A 20,869-nucleotide genomic window follows, 5' to 3' on the forward strand; every position below is an offset into this window, starting at 1 on the left:
TGTGACTGTCTCTCGCCTAGTCATGGTAGGAATCCTGAAGTGAAATTGCATTTTAGTAGTTCTGAATCCCAGACTTAAATAATCAACCCCTTTCCAAAATGGTGCCACTTAAGTACTCTCTGGCAGTATGACAGGTGCTGCACTTAGACTCCTTTGGGTGTTGCCCACTGTATAGAAGGGGTTACCTTGGAGCAAAACCTTGCACTGTTTTCACAATAGCCATGGGCTCCCTCTGGGGCCCATGCTGCTGGCCTGGCCCGGTCTGTTTCTCCCTGGAGTTGATGGCCCTGGAGCTTACCTTGCATCTGCAGAAGCAGCCTCTCTTTCCTGGACTGACTGATTTGTTTTTGTTTTTGTTTTCTCTGCATTGTGGTGTGTTTCTCCAACTTTTCTGTAGCTTCTCATTCTTTCTTAGAATTCCTGCCAACCTACCCTCCCCCAACCTTTCACCAGGTTGTTATTTTCCAGGTTTATGGATTCCAAATCTTGGAGAGGCTGAAGTGAATTTTTCTGCTAATCACTCCTGCCATTTTTTCTTTACTACACCTTCTCTGAAGGGTTTGCTTTAAATTTTTACTTCTGCATGGTCTTTCCTGCCTGCCTTCTCCAGCTCTGTTAAAAAATAATTCCTTTTCAAGGAAGAAAGTCTTTACCATAGCCCTAAAACTTAATTAAGACAACTTTAACTGGTTCATCTTTTATTTACTCTCTGGCTGAGTACTGCTATTCACTTGTTTGTGTTGGATATTTTGTTATTGTTGCACATTGATATTCCACTAACCCACTTCCTTAAGCTTTTCCTATACCAGCTACTTAAATATGGGTGTTTTGACTTTAGATGTCTTCTTTCCACCTGTTCTCCTTGGAAAAAGTTACCAACTCTGATGGCTTTCATGCCATTTTGTGTGTATATGACTTGTAGAATTGTTATCTTCAGGCCCAAATTTTTTGTTGGACTTCAAATTCCTGTATCATAATGCCCATAGGCATTGTTATTCAGATGTTCCATAGCATTCTGAGCTCATTTAGTTCCAAATTAAGCTCATATTGCCCTCTCAACTAGCCTTCTGTAGTTTGTACTTTCCTGGAACATACTCACTGGGGGCCTGCCTATCAAATAAATAACCTCTTGAAGAACCTAAAGTTAATGACATGCCTGTAAAGCTTTTCTCTGGTACCTCTAACACCTATATTGGTATCTCAGTTCACGAAGTTGATTCTTTCCATGATTCTGGTCACAAATTGAGTTGGATGAGACCAAACCAAATTCAGTGGTTAGGTACAATGTTGACTTTCTGGGGAAATTTGATTGGGTTCTCATCCTGTTCTGTTTGTAACCAGAATCATGGAGAGAATTGGGTTTGTGAACCAAGGCACCACTGTACTTGGTCATTTCCTCCTTGGTTTCCCACTATTAAAGTTCTATTATGGTGCCTAAAAGTACTTTAGTATACTTAATATGCTCTCCTCAGTAGATTACAAGCATTTTAATGGCTTTCTGTTGTCATCTTGCTTAAGGCCTAGCAACAAATAGTTGAATGTAGCTTGGTGGTAGACTTACCTACCTAGCATACATGAGGCATACCCACATCTGTTCTATTTCTGTACCTGCATTGCCTTTCTGTCCATCACTTGCAGAAAGAAACGGTGCTGTAGAGGGACATAGACACTTAGATTTAAATTTGCTTCTAACATAACTGTCCTTGGACTAGCTTTATTCCATGTTAGGACAAAATACTGGCAATATGTGTTGCCTTCCCCTTCTCCAAACCACAATGAGAATTTTCTCTCTCGCTGCTACAGAGTACTTACTGTTTCTTTCTTAGAGCACATAATGTTTTCTTGTTATCTGTGTACGTCTTACTGCTTTTCTACTAGATCTGTGCCTCTTCAGGGCTGATACTGTTGTCTTGTACTTAATTCACTTGACTCTTTCAGCCTTAGGTAAATTTGTCTAAGCAACACTATGTGATTTATATGATTGGGATAGATTTCTCTTTGGAGTAGCTGTAAAGGTCCCAGACAAAGCAGGCTTTGTACGAACTTACCTACTTTGTTGAGATTTTAGGAGAGTGTGATACAGTTGTGCCAGACTGAGGTATAATTCTCACAGGAACTTAGAACTGTAATTTTAATGTTCTTATGTTAATAATAGAAAGGTACTTATACTGGAATGAATTGTTTTTCTTTACAGCCGATTGCTGAACCAATCCCCATTTGTAGTTTTTGTCTTGGTACAAAAGAACAAAACCGGGAAAAGAAGCCGGAAGAACTCATCTCCTGTGCAGACTGTGGCAATAGTGGTATGTTCCCATTTACCTTCTAACGTGCTCGCAAGGTGAGAGGAACGTGTAACTGAGTTGGTATCCTCCATCCTCATGAAAGTAGTATTTTAACCTGATTTTGGTTTTAAGTAACTGAGATGAGCTTCTGCTCTATGGAAGGATTTGAATAGCTGACATGTTTAATTGAGTTAAAGTTTGTTCTTAGGGTTTTTAAAATAAAATCTTAGTGTGAACTTATATTTTCCTGTTGATCTTTCTGTTCCATGATTGAGTATCTCTTTAAATCACAGCAGTCAGGGGCTGGGGATTTAGCTCAGTGGTGCCACTGCCTGCCTTGCAAGTGCAAGGTCTCAAGTTCCATCCTTATACTCCCCTCCCCCCAAAATCACAGTAGTCAGTTTGAAGTTGCTGCTAGATTCTTTCTGTAATAGTCACTGCTTGTCTTTCTTGAGTCAGTCTCAGGCTTGATTCATAAAACCAGAATAACAACAGATTTGTTTTTCTTGATGGAAACGTGTCATATCGGGACACATTATTGACACTGGATTTTAGTGAACAATGTGAAAGTCTGGGCCCTAAGAAAGATTTTGCAGTCTAAGAGTTTGTCAGTTCTAGAGGGATTCTTGCTCTATCTTTGAAGAACTCACAATACTTTACAGGAAGGCTTTAGTAGAACCATTAGTAACATTCAAGATTTGTTCCAGAAAACAAAGCCATATTGGGTACTTCAAGAAAAAAGAAATTTAATACTGGAATTAGGTACGTGTGAAATTGTTACGACTGAAGAGGCAAGCCCAGGCTGGGCTCTAAGGACAGATTACTGAGACCTGAAGAACTGATAGACCAGGGGAGCTGTCATGCAGAAGTGAGGATTTCTGTAGCTGGGTGCTGAGTTGCTGAATTTGGCCATCATCACAACTGCCTCTCAACAGCCACAAAGGAGAAAACTGAATACTGTTGTTTTCATGACTTTGCATATCATTAGAAAATAGTACTAGAAGGAAGATGATCTTTGCTTCATTTCTGCCTTTTATATCTCCCTGAACACATCCACTTGGCATAGCTCAGTTAATATCAAGAGCCTAGCTGCAGCAGTGTCTAGGAAGTGTAATTTTCAGCTTTTTACTTTCTATATACAAAACATTAGAAGAAAGGAATAGACCTTAAATACTTGGTGACCATATCCATCCATAAATGTCATAATCCACAAGGATTCTGGGTGGACTTCACAGTTAAATACTATAATAATCAGCTGTCAGTGGCATAAAGTGCTAAATTACATATCTGAAATGGGTAAAGGCTTATTTTGGCCTATATTTCTAGAGATTTTATTTATGCTTGCTTTTTTTGAGACAAGGTTTTGTTAAGGTCAGGCTGGCCTTCAACTCACTATATGGTCCAGGCTGGCATCAAACTTGTGGCAATCTTCCTGCCTCAGTCACCCAAGTGCTGGGATTATAGATGTGTGCTACCACACCCAGGTTGTTTTAGAAATTTTAATTCATAGTCAGGTGACTCCAAGGCAGAAACATCATGGCAGAGGAATACAGCTTGTCTCATAGCAGCCAGGAAGCAGAGAGCAGGGGAAGAGCTAGAAGAAAGGTGTATCCTTCAAAGCCGTGCCCCTAGTGACCTGCTTCCTCCAACTGAACCCCTTCATTCAGCTATGAACTCATCAATACATTGACCCATTGATGAGTTTAGGATCTACCTTCATGATCCAAAATTGCCTTCTGAGTATATGAGATGACCCTTGGACCTATAGAGATCACCAGACCTGATGCACTGCCCTCTGATGAGAGCAAACAGGCCCCAAGGACAATCACAGCTCAACCTGATACAGCTACTGCCATTTCCAAAGAGACAAGGTGGATGGGCAGGGAATTTAGCTCAGTGGTTCTGGTGCCTGCTTTGCAAGCACAGGGACCCGAGATTGATCCCTGGTACCAAAAAATAAAAAACCCCAAAAAGGCAAGGTGGAATTGTGGGGGACCACCCACAGTGATTGATTATGTCCAAAGCAGGCTGTGAGCAGGGCAGACTATGAAGCGTTAACCCCACAATTGGCTTGTTTGGAGAAGCGAGTCCGGCCGAAGCCTACATACAGAGGTCAGAGTGACTCTTAGCCAAATTCTGTTCTCAGAGTTAAAACCTTCTTTGCTAAAAAGACAAGGTTACTTATTAACCACAACTTATATTTTGTCTGTTCTGCTCCTAATTCAAGAATGCTTGCAACAGCAATGTATCCATAGTAACTACATAGTCCCTCCATGTAGCGCTTTTACCCCAGTCTAACTATGATGTCACCAATAAATATCAGGTGTGGGTGTTCAGGGCCTTTGCTAGCATGGGTCATCCTGGCTCCCTGTGTATCTGTCTCTTTACTCTGTCTCTGTCTTTCTTCTCGCCTTCTGCCATAGCACTGAGCAGGAGATAGGAACCCACTGCAGGGGACTTGGATAGGGGACCTCTCCATAGGGCTTCTCGTGAGCAAGTATCAACCCTAGCCTTAGAAATTGTCATTTCAGCAATATCCTATTGGTTATGCAGATCAACTCTATTCAGTGTCGAAAATGAGGTCTGGGGATTTAGCTCAGTGGTTCTACTGCCTGCTTCGCAAGGGCAACGTCCCGAGTTCGATCCCCGATACAAAAAAAAAAAAAGAATGGAGGTAGAAAATGATACACACAAGGATCACATTAGAGATCGACCATCACAGTAACCAAGGCAGAAAAGATGGATGTAGAATATGTATAAAAGTTACTTTCTAAATTGAAAACTAACAAACCCAAAATAAAAAGCAGGAATAATTTGGGCAAAATAAAGAGTATGCTTCCAATTCTAAGCGCAAGTACAAAGAAAAGAGCCTGTGAACAGACAATTTATGTGAAAGAAAATTAGCTTGAATATATATCAAGAAAATTTTTGCAAGTTATAACAGAAATGCATACCAAAGCAGCAGTGAAATTAAATAGACACCCAACCAAGAGCTAACGAAATTATGGTAAAAAAATTTGTTCTTTACTGATGGCACTTAATATCGTATTACAGCTTTGGAAAATGTTTTGGCAATTCATCTCAACCTATCGAGTTATAAAATGTTTAATTCATTTCACCCACCAGTCTCACTTTGAAGAATTTACTCTAAGAAATTAACTTAAAAGAAGGAGAAAAATGTGTAAACACGAAATAACTTTAGTGTTCTTTTATTAACAATTATGCATAGTAGTCTAAGTACTTTAATGATAGGAAAATGATCATGTGGATTATGGTGTATCAGTATAATGGAATATATTCCATAATTCCATTATATATAAGATATGAATTCCATATATATTGGAATAAGTGGAATATAATAGTTAAAGGAATATAAGTGTATAGTTTACTTGAATAAAATAATGAAAACTAAAATAAAAGTTATATATTCTATAATTAAAGCCATTCAAGGGCTTTTAGCAATTTAAAAAGGAAGAACAGTGGTGGCAAGCCTGTGGCATGTGTGCTGCAGGGGGCTGTTTGTATCATTGAAAGCTCTGAAAGGTCGGTCATCACTGTTCTAGAGTGATAAGATTACGAGTGAAGTATTCACACTCCTTCCCCTCCTTCAGCGAGAGATGATTTGATGATGAACCTACCTCCTACAGTTCTTTAGAAATATGAGAGAGAGGAGAAAAGATGATTTCACTAGCCCTTTGTCTCACCAGAGAAAAAATAAAGATCACCAACTTTTAGAGAACAGGGACAGATCTTTTCAGAGTTGAAGGCTAATTGGCTACTTTGAATTTTTGAGAATCGAATCAATATTAACTCCTACAAAAGGAGCCATTTTTTTTTCTGTTGTTGTTAGTTCTGATACCAATAAAAATAACTGCTTTTGGTTTTAGTTTTAGCTTCAGAGCCTTAAATCATGGGCAAACAGATCACTCTAAGTGAGATCTTCATTGCGTATTTTAAAGTAAAATGCCAGGCATGGTGGTGCATGCCTGTAATCTCAGCACTCAGGAGGTTAAGGCAGGAAGATCACTGTGAGTTCAAAGCAAGACCTTGTCTCAAAAGCACCCCCTAAAAAGAAGAGCATGGGAGGAGGGAGAGGTTATTTTAAAAAGTGAGAGCACGAAAGTATACAAAGTTAAATGGAAAATCTTCCCTCGGAATGTTTAATAGCTTTATTTTCTAAGATGTTGTATTCTTCCAGAGGTGTCTTAGGCATATATGTTTGTGTTCATAAACATACCAGGATGTGAACAAACATAATACTTTGATATAGGCTTTATGAAAGCTTGGAATATATCAGTTTTTTAATCACAAAGGTGGGGGGGCATTCTAAATCCTGGGTAGCATTAATGAAACTAAATTGAGCTGCCAAGTCCTAGTGAGACAAATGGCAAGCTTCTAGCATCTTGCTTTATTGGGTATATATTTTGTGTTTAAGATAATTGCCTTTTTATATATCATTTATTACAAAGTAATTCTTGATTGCTTCACTCATGAATTTTTTTGTCTTCTTAGGTCATCCATCCTGTTTAAAATTTTCCCCCGAACTAACAATTAGAGTGAAGGCCTTACGGTGGCAGTGTATTGAGTGTAAAACATGCAGCTCCTGTCGAGATCAAGGCAAAAATGCAGTGAGTATCTTGCCTTCCTATGTGTGTATTTTATCTAGAAATAAGAGTGTACAGTTGTATTTCCATCCAAGTGTAGCTGGTTGTTTTTCAGTCCGCAGATTTTAGAACAGTAGCCTCTTTAAATTACATTCCATTAGTTTAGAATACTAGCTCATTTAGACTTAGTGGGGTTTTGTGTGTGTGTGTGTGTGTGTGTGTTTGTTTGTTTTCAGACAAGGTCTCACTATGTAATTCAGGCTGACCTTGACCTCACTATGTAACCCAGGCTGGTCTTGAACTCTGAACAATCCTCCTGCCTCAGCCACCCAAGTGCTAGGACTACAGTCATGTGCCACCATGCCTGGCCTATTTCTAGGTAATTTATAAGGCAGCAGAACCGTATATTTGCAGAGAGACTTAAGTTACTTAAGGAAATGTTCCCAAAATTTGAACAATATGAAGGTATTCATTTATGAATGTTGACTTCCTAATTACAAGTTATTATTTTCTTTTTTATTAAAATAGAATAGGGTTAGTTTTTTGTTTTTGTTTTTTTCTGGTTATTGGATGTACAGGAGAGTTACAAAACCATAGCTTTTTTAAATCAAAAATTGGATGAAGCAAAACTCAGTTTGCTGAGACTGTCAATTTTTGCTGACTCAGATTGTCTACTTATACAGCTAACACAAATTGAGGAAACTTAATATTGTGATAATTCGTCTCTTTTGAGATCTTAAGTTTCCTAGGTTTTAAAAGTTGTGGTCTTTAATCTTAAGCACAACTACCTCTGCCTTTTTTTTTTCTTAAGGATAACATGCTCTTTTGTGACTCATGTGACCGAGGTTTTCACATGGAATGTTGTGATCCACCACTCACTCGGATGCCAAAAGGTGAGAATGCTTTCTGAAATGAAGTATGTTAGTGAAAGCACATCTTACCTGCTATTAAAATGAAAAAACAACTGATTCATTCAAAGGGTTGTATAAGTAGGAAGAGGACTGTCACCTTACAGGTAGGGGTGGTCTTTTTGTTTAGGCATCTTAAATTTTTGTACACTAAGGATTTATTATTATTTCCCTTTATTTTCAACATTTAAGCATCCAGGGAGGGTGAACTTGTTCATAGAAAAATATTTGCCAGTCACTAGCTAGAGGCTAAAATACTTGCATAGTATTTCTTTTTAAAGGAGGAAATGAAATTGTGTAAGGTTGTTTTGATTATATTACTGCTTAGCACTTTTGAGGGGCCTTGATCTATTGAGATTTGGTTTATTTGAAATTTAAAACCAGAACTTATAAACTAAGTTGTGAACCAAATAAATGTTCAGATAATAAATATATAGTTTAATGTAAGCGCTGTTCTTTTGACTTCTAGTCCTTGAGAAGTATTAAGGTACATAATTACCTTTTGAATTTTTTTAAAAAGAATTCACTTAGTCTTCCCTCTTTTGTCCTATCACAAATCCCACTTCAGCTCTGATTTTGTGATTTATAAACTTCTTAGTGAAATGCTTATAGGATATTTTATAGTGTCTATTTGGAGAAAGTTTCCCTATTGATGGAAAAGGACTCATCCTTAAGTTACCCACTTGAAGGATTTTTTTAAATTACCCTTACACCATTCTATTGATTATTTTCTTAGTTAATACAAATTAAGGAAATTTGAACAGTCTTAAATTTAAGAATAAATAACCCCTTTCCATTTAGTGTTTGAAATTTGAACAATCTGAAAAATCAATAAGTTAAAGAAGATTTTCTTGAAATTTCTTGCCTATATATTTAACTTCTACAGGAGAGGTTTTATAACACCATAATACAGGAAACATTTTATTTTGAATTTATTTCAAATTTATAGAAAAGTGACAAATTTAGTATAGAGAGCCCTGATATTATTTCCTAGCTTCTCCTAATGTTACAATTATTAAAACTAAGAAATCAGTGATTCTTGCTTATACCAGTTATTACTGTGATGTCTCCATAATGATGACTTTTTATTTTCACTATTCTTTTTATCTTTATTAATTGGAATTTTGCTGTAAAGATGAGCTGTTCTTTTCTCACATTTGTTTCTTCAGTTTATTTTTAAATTAATTTATATCACTGAGTTGTGGTCTATTACTCCAGTTGTTCTGTTTTGTTTTGTTTCTGCTTGCAATTCTTTTTTTTTTTCTTTTTATTGAGTTTATTGGTACAATCTAGGTCTATAATACAGTTACATTCATTAATGGGATCCTGTACCTTCACATGACAGTTCTTGGTCCTCGTTTTTTCCCCTTGTCCCTACCCTCCCTTCACCTCCTCCTCCCCTCCCCATTTACAAACTCTTTATTTCCATTTTTTCATTTTCTCATATTTTTTCTTTTCCCTTATTTCCTTTCCCCTACCCTTCCCACTTTCCCTACACCTTTACCCCTTTTCTTCCTATTTCATACTCTTAATTATCCCATTAGGATCTTGTGTACTATTATAGTTTTTCACACCAGAGAAACTATTTGGTATTTACACGTGTGACTTATTTATTTCACTTAAAAGTATACCCTTAATATGTATCCATTTTCCTATGAATGACTAATTTCTCATTCTTTATGGCTGAGTAGTATTCCATTTTATAGAAAAACCACATCTTCTTTATCCAGTTTCCAACACTGTCCCAGATTTGGCCATTGGGAACTCTTTTGAGTGGGCTACTGTGTCCTTTTGAAATGCCTTCATCATTTCTTGGTTTTTTGGCACTATATGATCTTCTAGGTTTTCTTGTATTTTTCCTGCCCTGAGCTGGAAACAAGTGTTAGCCTATAGAAACTTAGCTTTGTTTTTTTATCGTAGAGTGGTAACTAGATATTACAAGCTTTAAGTGTATATGTAAATCCCTTCCAGTTATTTATAGAATTCTGCATGTATATTTTCACGCTTCCTTTTCTGCTGGGGTTCATTATATTTTCAAATGTTATTCCTTGACCTGAAGGAAGTTAATGTCTTGAGTTAAGACTGCAGTTTGTTATGTCTATCATATGCTCGTATGGAATTTTTTTTTATAGGCATGTGGATATGTCAAATATGTCGACCTAGAAAAAAAGGACGAAAACTGCTACAAAAGAAGGCAGCACAGATAAAACGACGCTATGCTAATCCAATAGGACGTCCAAAAAACAGGTTAAAGAAAGAAAACACGGTGTAAGTTGTACTTGTGGCAAGGTGAGGGGAGAAAAGGATAGGGCCTTCTCTATAGTGTAGGATTCACTTGTTTACTTTTTTGGAAAAAATATTTTTAATAAATTGTGCTTTTATGTAGTAATAATAATGGCTAACACTTATGGAGCACTTAATAAAGTGCCAGCCACTGTTCCATGTGCCTTATATGTGCTAAATCACTTAATTATCCCAATAGCCCAATGAAGTGTTAGGTACTATTGTTACCTGTGTTTTTCAAAGGAGGCAACTAAGGCACAGGAAGATTAACTTGCTCAAGGTTATATAGTGTTAAACTGGGATTAAAACCCAAGTAGTCTGGCATCATCCCCTTACATTGCTTCTTACAAAAGCAGCAAAAAAATTTTGTTATTGTAGCATTTTGAGCGTCCTCTCCTAATCTAGTCACAGTTGTTTGTGTCTATTAGGTACACAAATCACTGGGTACATTCTTCATCTTGGGATGATAATGAAATCCTATTTTTGGGTTCTCTCAATATAAAGTAATGTGTTTTCATCTGTTAATAGGAATTAGAAATTGTGGACTAGGAAACTGGGCTGTATCTGGAGGAGAGGGGGAAAGATTCAGTATCTAATTCTGTCCTAATTAAAAAATATATATATATACATGGGGCTGGGGATTTATCTCAGTGGTTCTGCCACCTGCCTCAAGCACAAGGTTCAATACCTGGTACCCCCCCAGTGTGTGTGTGTGTGTGTGTGTGTGTGTGTGTGTGTGTGTGTAGTAATTGATCTTTGATGATGTATAAAATATCTTCAGACCTATAAAACCTCTTTATTCTCAAAAAGTTTCCCTCCCATGTCTACATTTAATACTGTCTAGAAGGTGATGTAACCAAATAAGCGTCAATAGCTTAAAATACAATGAACCAGTAACAGAATATGTGTGTGTGTGTGTGTGTGTGTGTGTGTGTGTGTGTGTCTGAATGTAGGCCTTGTGTGTGCTAGGAAGGCCCTCTACCACTGAACTACATCCTTAGCCCTTTTTAATAATTGTATTTTGAGACAAGGTCTCATAAAGTTGCCAATGTTTTCATCTTAAATCAAACTTTAATTTTCCTATACAATGATCTTTTGATTTCTGGCTTCCAGAGAATAACCCATCTTTGTGTTTAGAGGTAAAGGTATAACTGAGTTGGTGCAAAGATCACAGCACCATAGGTCTTTATGCCTGGAAAGGATGTTGTTCTGTGGTCCAACTCATTTTCCAGATGAAGATACTAATAGAATGTGATTTGTCTTAAGATGTAGAACTAGTAAGTGGCAGAATTCTGACTTGAACATGTACTCAGATGTCTGACTTAGGGTTCTTTCCAGTGTAAATAACTGGGCTTCTTGGAAATAGATGTTTCCAATAATACTACTACTTATTCATATGCTATTTATAGTTTACAGTATTTTTTAATATACTCCTAAAAATAAAACTTTATGTATTTCTAAGTATATATTTTCTAAGTTACTTATTAAAGATCTTATAATGATTTCTTTTAATAGCTATTTTTTTTTCCTTTTTGATTCTTTAGATCAAAAAGTCCCTTCAGCAAAGTTCAGACTGGCCCTGGAAGGGGTCGGAAACGTAAAATCACTCTCTCCAGCCAATCAGCATCATCATCATCAGAAGAAGGATATTTAGAGCGAATAGATGGCTTGGATTTCTGCAGAGATAGCAATGTCCCCTTGAAGTTCAACAAGAAAACCAAAGGGCTTATTGATGGCCTTACCAAATTCTTCACCCCTTCCCCTGATGGGCGGAAAGCTCGAGGGGAAGTGGTAGACTACTCTGAGCAATGTAGAATCAGGAAAAAGGGCAACAGAAAATCAAGCACTTCAGATTGGCCCACAGGTAAAAGTTTGAAACAAACCTAGAAACAAAAATTCCAAAATTGTATTATTTAGAGTAGCACTAGTCATTTAGATTATATTTATAATTGGTTATGGAAGTTAAGATCTTTTGAAAATACATATGGCAGGAGTTAGAGGTTAAAGAAAAGTTGCAAAGTGGACTAGTAGGAGCTCTTAGGCAAAAAGAGAAGTTGCTTTTTTGGTAGAAGGGCAAAGAACTTACCATTTGGGATATGACCTTTAATCAAGGACAACTTGTATTCCATAAATTACTCAAAAAAATCATATAATGAGCAATATAATGCTAGCTTTACTCCTGGTAAGAAATCTGAAAGAGCTGAGGCGCTGACTGCTGTTGATCTAAGCATACAGAAAAACCCCAGAATATGTGCAAATATTATAAGGTCACTAACTTTTCTACCTCTCATCTTGGTAAATATAAATTCCTGGATTAAAGAGAGAGAGAACCATATTGGCAGACTGTTTGCCCATGTATTAGTCAAAGTTCTCTAGTTTTCACACTGGACAACATCTCTGTAGAGGACCTAACAGTATAACAGATAAGTGAGAAGAATTTGATTAGCCGTCTGAACAATTAAAGCTTAAATTAGCCTCATTTCTAAGGCATGAGTTTAGAGGACCTGTGAAGGAAAGTAGAAAGGGCTTTTTGAGGAAAGAAATATAAAAATGAACTTTTGGATAGAAAAGGCCAAAGTTATAGTGTCTCACCTACTGGAAAATTTCTTAATGTTGATTTCTTCCCCCAAATGTCCCATTGGTAAGTGATTGTGTTCATCACTTCTTCATTCCTGCATATAGAATGGTTTATTGGTCCCATGCAGGAGAGAATGTTATCATTATCAGTGTCCCCTTTTCTGTTTGATTGATTTTTCACCAAAGTAGCAATCAGCTAGCTGCCCTTTAAGCATTCAAGAGTTTTTGTGTCTATTATTAGCCAGGCAAACTGTGGATATGCTTTATAATCTGAGCATGTTTATCTAAAAAAATAACCAATCCATTTAGATTGGTGTTAGAAGGGAAGAATCCTAAAGCATTTCCTAATGAAAGACATTTTTGCTTTAACCATTTGCCCTGGATATGGATTATTAGAAGAATTTACTAATAAGTTTTAGAAGTAGAAATTGTTAGAGGATTTATAAAACATATGGAGAACTAACACTTAACTTCAGGCGGTGGTGTAGTTTGCTTTCATTGGCTCTGTCATTTCCTTTATAAATTACACTTCAAGGAACAATGTGTACATCATTTCATATGGTTGCTGCGGCCTGCTGTACTAGATCTGTGCCTACATCCATCTGTGTCATGCACTAGAGGGCATTAAAGTTACATAGTACCTTTAGATTGTACTTTCTTTTTTTTCAGTTTGGGAATATTGTCAACAATGAGTCTTTGTCCTTTTTCTTCTTGTACAACATGAATAACAGACAGCCTGTATGTACAGTCGATTTGAAAAGAACTGTCACTGATTGGTCTTTTCAGCCATACTCATACAAAGAGGAAATGAGGCCATCAGCAATGTCATCTTCAAATGCAAAGGATAATGATCTACATAATCCCCAAATACTCCCTTCACTAATTTTTTTGCCCATTTGAGGAAGAGCCATCATTTAGTGGATGATTATCATAATTTTTCATACTTACCCAGAGGATTATCAACTTTGGTCCTCAGGTTTGTGGAGTTTGTGCTTTAACAGGGCACCCAGAATGTCAGGGGAGTTAGTATTTCCTGGTATCAGTTAAGGTAGCTACTTTGAAGATTATCTTTGTGAATGTTGATACATAAAACTCATACTAAAAGTGTCATATTCATTCTATTTAGAAATAAATTTTATACTCCTTAGACCCTTTTCTTGTTCTGCCTATTAAAATTTAATCTCTTTTAATGATGTTTAAATTGGGGTATGTCATATTTTAGGAAGCTTTAAGACAACTCAGGATTTTCACTAAGGCAGATAAAATATGTAAAATTCTTTATTGTGTAGTATCTTTCTAACAGTTTAATGCTATTCTCTTATGTAAATAATATCAATGTCTTCATATTGGAAGCCTATGTACTAAATTAAGGATAGTACAAATGACACGATAGCCCTTTCTTTATGTGCAGACAATCAGGATGGCTGGGATGGCAAACAAGAAAGTGAGGAGCAACTTTTTGGGAGCCAGGAAATCATGACTGAGAAAGATATGAAATTATTTCGTGATATACAGGAACAAGCACTGCAGGTAAGGTTGAAAATTCAACTTGGACAATCAAGTGATTTGTTCATGGATGAGAAAGAGAATTTTTTTTATTGTGGGGGAACAGTAAGAGCAACTTATCCATTTATTTTGAAAAGAGAGATGATTTGTTTGTGTGTAATTCTACTGGTTAGGGTATTCCTTTCAAAGCCAAACTTCTTTGGTTTTGTGGATAAATACATTGTTTTGATTACCAGTATTATTGCTCGCTTCAACAGCACATATACTAAAATTGATTACCAGTATTAAATGTGCCTGCTTTACGTATTTTCTGTCTTATTATATGAAGAATAGTTTGGGATTTGACCAAATAGAAAGCTTCTTTTACATAATGAAATATCATATTCATTAATTGAAGAAATACGTTTTAAATGCTCTATTGGCAAGATCTACATACATAGAACCTACTTTGTACCAAATGGTGGAGATGCCAAATTTGATGACAGCACTTCTTCCATCACATCTGAGAAGACATATAAATAAAAATCTCTACATGAATCCAATTATGGATTACATGGTGTTGCAAGATGACTCTGGGGAAGTCAGAAAAAGATTCATTGTGGGATCTTAAAGGACATGGAGTAGTTTATCAGTACAACAAGGAATGGGGTCTCTATAATCAGAAGGAACAAGAGTAAAAATGAACAGACTTGAAGATAGGGGATAACATGATTAATTGTGGAAATTAGAGTGGTTTAAGATAAAGAGCCTAAGTGTAGAGGATGGTAGAAAATGAGATTGGGAAAGTTCAGGGAATGGATCATGAAGAGTCTTCTGGATTATGCTCATTTATCTTGTCTCTGCCTTCTTTGACACCAACCAATTTACTATGTAAGTCGAGTTCTGTGTTTTCTGTCTTGAAAGTTAAAATTCATAAGGCTGATGCTAAGGATTCCAGTTGTGTAACTAAAACTGGATTAAGAGACCCATTGGTGAATGAATTAAATGTTTTATGGCCCTTTACTCCTGATTATTGTGTATATTCCTTTTAAAAACAAAAAAAGGACATTCCTATACATGACCATAGTCCAGTTATCAAGTCAATAACTTCACATGATGTGCCAAGACTTTATTCAAATTGTACTAATCGTATCACTAATGTTACTTACAATAGAAGAAAAAAGAGCTTTTCTTGATCCGCTGTCTAGTCTAGGGTCACATGCTTCGTTTTATTGTCCTGTCTCTGGAGTCTCCTCATCTGGATCAGTTTCAGTTTTATCTTTGACAGTGACAGCATGGGAGCAAGTGAGAGGGCGTGGGGATAATATTTATATTATATTTATATTATATTTCACAGCATGCCCCTCACATTGAGCTCGTTTTCTGATTTACCATTATTTCACAGTGCCACAGAGCTGCTCCTCCCTGCATCCTGTCCGGAGACATGGAATGTCTCTGTCTTACCATACTGATGTAAACTTGATTTATGTGCATAAGGAGGTGGTATTCTGCCAGATATTTTCTCTATACAATGATTATTTTCTATAATTATGGTAACATACTTTGAGGGCATGAATGTACCATTTCTCATCAAACTTTTACCCATTAGATTTAACATGCACTAATTTTTGCCTCAAACCTCGACTTTGCCCCTGAAACATGATTTTCTAATTCTTCCATTTCTTTTCCATTTATTAATTGGTATTATAGAAGGAGGAGCATCTTGTCCTTCCCATTTATTCATTCCTTTTGTTTAGATTGAGATTATTCTATTTCATGTGGTGTATAATTTGTTGCTATTTATTTATTTTGATGCTTAAATTGTTTGTTTGGATATAAGGGTGGCTTTTGTCTTTCTGATACATCTCCTTGCTTTTATTCTGGTCACAGTATGATATTCTTTTGCCTCTTTTCTAGCCTAGTTCCTTATTTTCTTTTAGTGGAGAATGGGAGTAATAGGTAATTGTGTTAGCTTCCTGTCAGTGTGACGAAGGATTGGTTTAAAGGGAAAGATGTCTTTTGGCTCACAGTTTTAGAGGCTTCAGTCGAGGTCCCTTGCCCACGTTGATTTGTTGCCTGTGACAGGGCAGCACATCATCGCAGACAGCATGTGTTAGAGGCGACTGCTTACCAGATGACGGCAGAGATGCAAAGAGAGAAAAGGGCAGGGGTAGGATCGCTATATCTCCTGAAAGAGTATACCCTCAGTAACCTACCTTCTTTCCGTTAGGCTCCATCTTCTAAAGGTTCTGCTGCCTTCTAGTAATCGCACAGGCTGCCAACCAAACCTTAAATATGGCCTTTGGAAGACATGGAAGAGGCAAACTATAATAGTAATTTAATTTCGTGTTTGCTTAGGCCCAAAGAAGTATCATCTTTCATTCTTTTGTTTCTCTTTTTTCCTGTACATTCAGTCTGTCAACAAATCCTACTGGTCTGCCTTCAGAATCTATCCAGAAAATGATAGCTTCTTACTCCCTTGAAGCCACCATGATCTCTGCTTTGGGCTGTTAGAACAGCTCAGTCTGTTCTTAATCTAAAACCAAATAATTGTTTCCAGACTTTGTACGTACCATGCTACTCTTATGGTTAAAAAATTTCTTTCAATTTTGCTTAGAATTTTAAAAATCCAAAATCTTTACCCTTCTTGCCAAGGTCCTATGTTACTGGCTCTTTCCTTTCCACAGTTGTCTTTGTTTACTCTCCTCAGGTCTTGGGCCTCCTCCTCTTCCCCACAGATGTGAATGCATGTCTCCCAAGGGTCTTTTGCACTTGATGCTCCCTGTCTGGATCCCTCTTGATTTACTGTCGATGCCTTGTTGGCTCCCACCTGCTCCCTTTGGGTCTCTGACCACGTGTTATCTTATCAGAGAAACTTCTCTGACTCCCAGACTAAGACAGCATATTTTTACCCTCATTGTATCATTCTGTCCCTTTATCTGCTTGCTCTTTCTACATAACACGATAATTAACCAGCTCTTGAATTTAAATATTTATTTCTAGAGTATAAGTATCTTGAGAGTAAAAACTTTCTCTTTGGTGACTGTTGTATACTGAGTACAGTGGTACCTTGGTTCATAAACTCAATTCTTTTTGTGATTCTGGTTGCAGACTGAATTGGATGAGAACTGAATCAAATTCAGTAGTTAAGTTCAGAGTTGACTTTATGGAGAAATTTGATTCAGTTCTGTCCAGTTCAGTGGAGAGAATTGAGCTTGTGAACTGAGGTACCACTGTACCTCAACGGACATTTGTTTAATGGCTCAATGAATATTTTTTTTAATGAATATTGGAATGAAATTTTCTGCTGTAAGAAATGGGGGAGGAGTTGAAAGATGGAGAGAAAGATGACTAAGAATTAAAAGGACGTGCTAAGACTTGCTAAAGACCACAGAGATGATGTAAATTTACGCTGATAATAACATGGCTGGTTTTATGTTTCTTCCAGGATTTTTATTAAGTTCCTGGTGTGACACATGTATCAGGCATCAAGGGAATAAACAGCTGAGTATTTGATGCCTAATTCATGATGATTCAACCTGGCATTACACTAAAATTCTGATGCTAATGGTGTTTCATTTAATATTAATGTGCTTGACTTGGTACTAGAGCTGTAAAGGAAGACCAAAGACTTCTTCATGAAGTTCTCACTCATAAGCAAGACATATAGTAAGAAGTTATAAAAGTAAAACTAATTTCTAACTGAATGCAGTAATATTATAATGGGCCTTTTGATCTAAATTATTGAGGGCCTAGGTTGGAGGATGTGTGAGAAAGGAAGACTTTTGGGGGGAAGTAATTACACAGAGATCTAAAGATGAATAGAAAGTTAACAAGTAAAGAGCTAGGGAGAAGAGTGAAGGAGGAAAAAGATTTTTCTGGCAGGCAGAGGGCCACCTCTCTAGCCTCAGCTATTTGGGAGGCTAAGACAGGAGGATCGCTTGAGCCCAGCACTTCAAGGCCAGCAGACGCCATATAGCATGACCCCCATTCTGGGGGGGTGGGGGTGCCATGGTCATTGTATGAAGAATGGATTGGAATTAAGTGCAATCAGGGAAGTCATTTTGCAGAGATTGGATGAAAGAAATGGTAGCTTGGACTAGAGAGAGAAGTGGTGGTAAAATTGGGAGGAAGGCAGTTGGATTGAGAGTATATTTTGGAGATAAGTCAGCAGGACTTGGTAAGAGATTTGATGTGGTATTTTTGTTTTGTTTTGTTTTGTTTTGAAGGGAATAAGCTATCAGTGATGAGCCCCAGGTTCTCTGGCTTAATGTAATACTTAAAATGGTTTGAAGTCATTTGGGAAAGTTAGTGGTGATTAGAGTATGTTTTGAATAATAAGAGAATTCATAAAGATAATATATAAAGTTATTTTTGAGAGCAGAGATTTGGGTTAGTACAAGCAGCTTCAACCTGTGCTTATTTGTTTGTTTGTTTGTTTGTTTATTTATTTATTCATTCATTCATTCATTCATTCATTTTATGCACGCTAGGGATCAAATCCAGGCCAAGTTCTCTGCCACTGAGCAACACTCACAGTCCTTTGTTTTAAATATTTTACATTATAAGAAGATTTTTCTTTGGGGTCTGAGGCAGTGTTAAGAGCAAAGAACAAACGATAAAGGATTTAATGTTGGAATCTGTCCATCCATCCATCCAACAAAACCATCATTTATTGTGTACATATTATGTTTTAGAAACTGTGTTAGCTGTAGAAAATATAAGGCAGGTATAATTTTATTCTCATAGATTCTAATAGGCAACAACTCGAAAAAGCAAATTTAACATGTACTTATACTGATTATCTTCAGTAATTAAACTTTATGGAACAGTGAGTAAAGAATTATTGAAATATTTAACAAGATGTTTTTCAAAAAGTCATCCATTTATTATTGACTTAAGCGTATTTAAATGATTACAGGTCATAGGGGAAGCAGGGATATATAGTTCACTTGGTACTGTGTTCCCTCATTATCTATAAAGTGTACTTCCATAAAGAGCAGCTTACCTCTGAAAAGAAAAATGAAAGTATAAAATACTAGCAGTGTAGGTTTTTGTTCTAGAATTTTATTTCATTTATGATCTTATGAGCTTGGAGGAAATGATTTTAAAGTTTTAATGTATTTTTAATTGATGCAATATACATATTCATGGGGTACCATGTAATATTTCAATATAGGTTTATACAGTTTATGATTATCAAATCAGAGTAGTTGGTATATCCACCACCTCAAACATTTATGACTTTCTGTATTGAGAGAGCATTTTGAATCCTCTCTGCTAGCTGTTTTGAAATACACAATAAATTGTTAACTGTAGTCACCCTTCAGTGCTATGGAACACTAGAACTTCTACTAGTTGTATTTGTGTACCTAATAACCAATCTCTTTTTATTTTCTATCTATTAATTTTACTACTCAAGTGCCTTATATAAGTGCACAATGTTTGTGCTTTTATATCTGGCTTATTTCACTTAGCACATTGCCTCCAAGATTTGTCCATATTTTAGCAGATATGCTGATTCTGGAAAATGTTCTGTTGTATTATTATATACCACATTTTGTTTATCCGCTCATCTGTTAATGGACACTTGGGTTGTTTCCACCTTTTGGCTGTTGTGAATAGTACTGCCCTGAACATTTGTGTACAAATACCTGTTTGAGCATTCTTTGTAATTTTTTGAAGAACCACCATTCTGTTTTCCACAGCTGCTGCCCCATTTTACTAGCTGTGAAGACAGGCTTCTAACTTCTTCACATCCACATCCACATCCACATTTGTTATTTTGTGGTATTTCATTTTTTGAAATAACAACCATCCTAGTGAGTGTAAAGCATTATCTTTATTGTGGTTTGATTTGCATTTCTGCAATGATTAATGATGTTGAGCATCTTTTTTTGTGCTTATAATCCATCCGTATATCTTTGGAGAATGAAATGAAAATTTTACAATTCATTTTACAGTAAATCTCAGTTTACCTAAACTCTATTGTTGGCAAAACATGATCTGAACTTATGTGAGTCTGTTTATATTCTGGCTAGTAGTCTAGTTAATGTGAGTTTTCATATATAGTAAGTCCCTGACTTACAAACGAGTTCTGTCCTAGAGGAGTATGTTTGTAAGTTGGATTTGTTCTTAAGTCTGCAAGAATGAGTCTTATATGCCTTTAACACAAATATGCAAGGTAAAATATTTTTAAAAACACACTGGAAATAACCTATTTTTACATTTACAGTTACCTTAAAGTAGTAAGGTAGACACATGAACTGCTTCCATTGTTTGTTCACATCTGTGAATGTTCATAAGGTGAAGTCCATTCTTACGTGAAGGTTCCCAGTTCAAATGTTCATACGCTAGGACGTATGTATTTTACTAAAGAAATACTAATTTGTCTGATTATGGTATGTTGCCCCAAATCCTAATGGGAGACTGGTCATTTAATATATGTGTATGTAATATAATACTTTTCTAAAATCATCATAAAAACTCAGATTTTTAGAACATCCTGAGATTTGAATAAGAGGTGTTTGACTGATAGCTGCCATTTTTAACTTAAACTTCTGATTTTGGAAAAAACATACAAACTTTTGGAATTCAAAATATTTATTAGTTGAGGGACACCTATATCTGTATCTCACATCTACCCAATTTTTTCTTTTGTATTTGTGCTTCATGCTAGCTATTGCTACGCTGGTGTTTTGCCTTTTAACCTCTCTGAGTATTATTTTTT

General features: G+C 36.4%; 1 protein-coding gene across 2 annotated transcripts in view; it reads left to right on the plus strand.

Annotated features, from left to right (window-relative positions):
- The window catches only part of Kat6a (lysine acetyltransferase 6A), a 119,150-nt gene that overhangs the window by 73,748 nt on the left and 24,533 nt on the right, over positions 1–20,869 (plus strand). For both annotated transcript variants that reach the window (XM_010617117.1, XM_010617118.1), the window contains exons 3-8: positions 2,195–2,303; positions 6,795–6,910; positions 7,698–7,779; positions 9,927–10,062; positions 11,622–11,941; positions 14,066–14,184. In XM_010617117.1, the coding sequence (XP_010615419.1) occupies positions 2,195–2,303; positions 6,795–6,910; positions 7,698–7,779; positions 9,927–10,062; positions 11,622–11,941; positions 14,066–14,184 (882 nt within the window). The remainder of the gene's footprint in view (positions 1–2,194; positions 2,304–6,794; positions 6,911–7,697; positions 7,780–9,926; positions 10,063–11,621; positions 11,942–14,065; positions 14,185–20,869) is intronic.

This window comes from Fukomys damarensis, unplaced genomic scaffold (genome assembly GCF_012274545.1).
Source record: "Fukomys damarensis isolate Sample0158 unplaced genomic scaffold, DMR_v1.0_HiC HiC_scaffold_18, whole genome shotgun sequence".
Classification (NCBI taxonomy): Eukaryota; Metazoa; Chordata; class Mammalia; order Rodentia; family Bathyergidae; genus Fukomys; species Fukomys damarensis.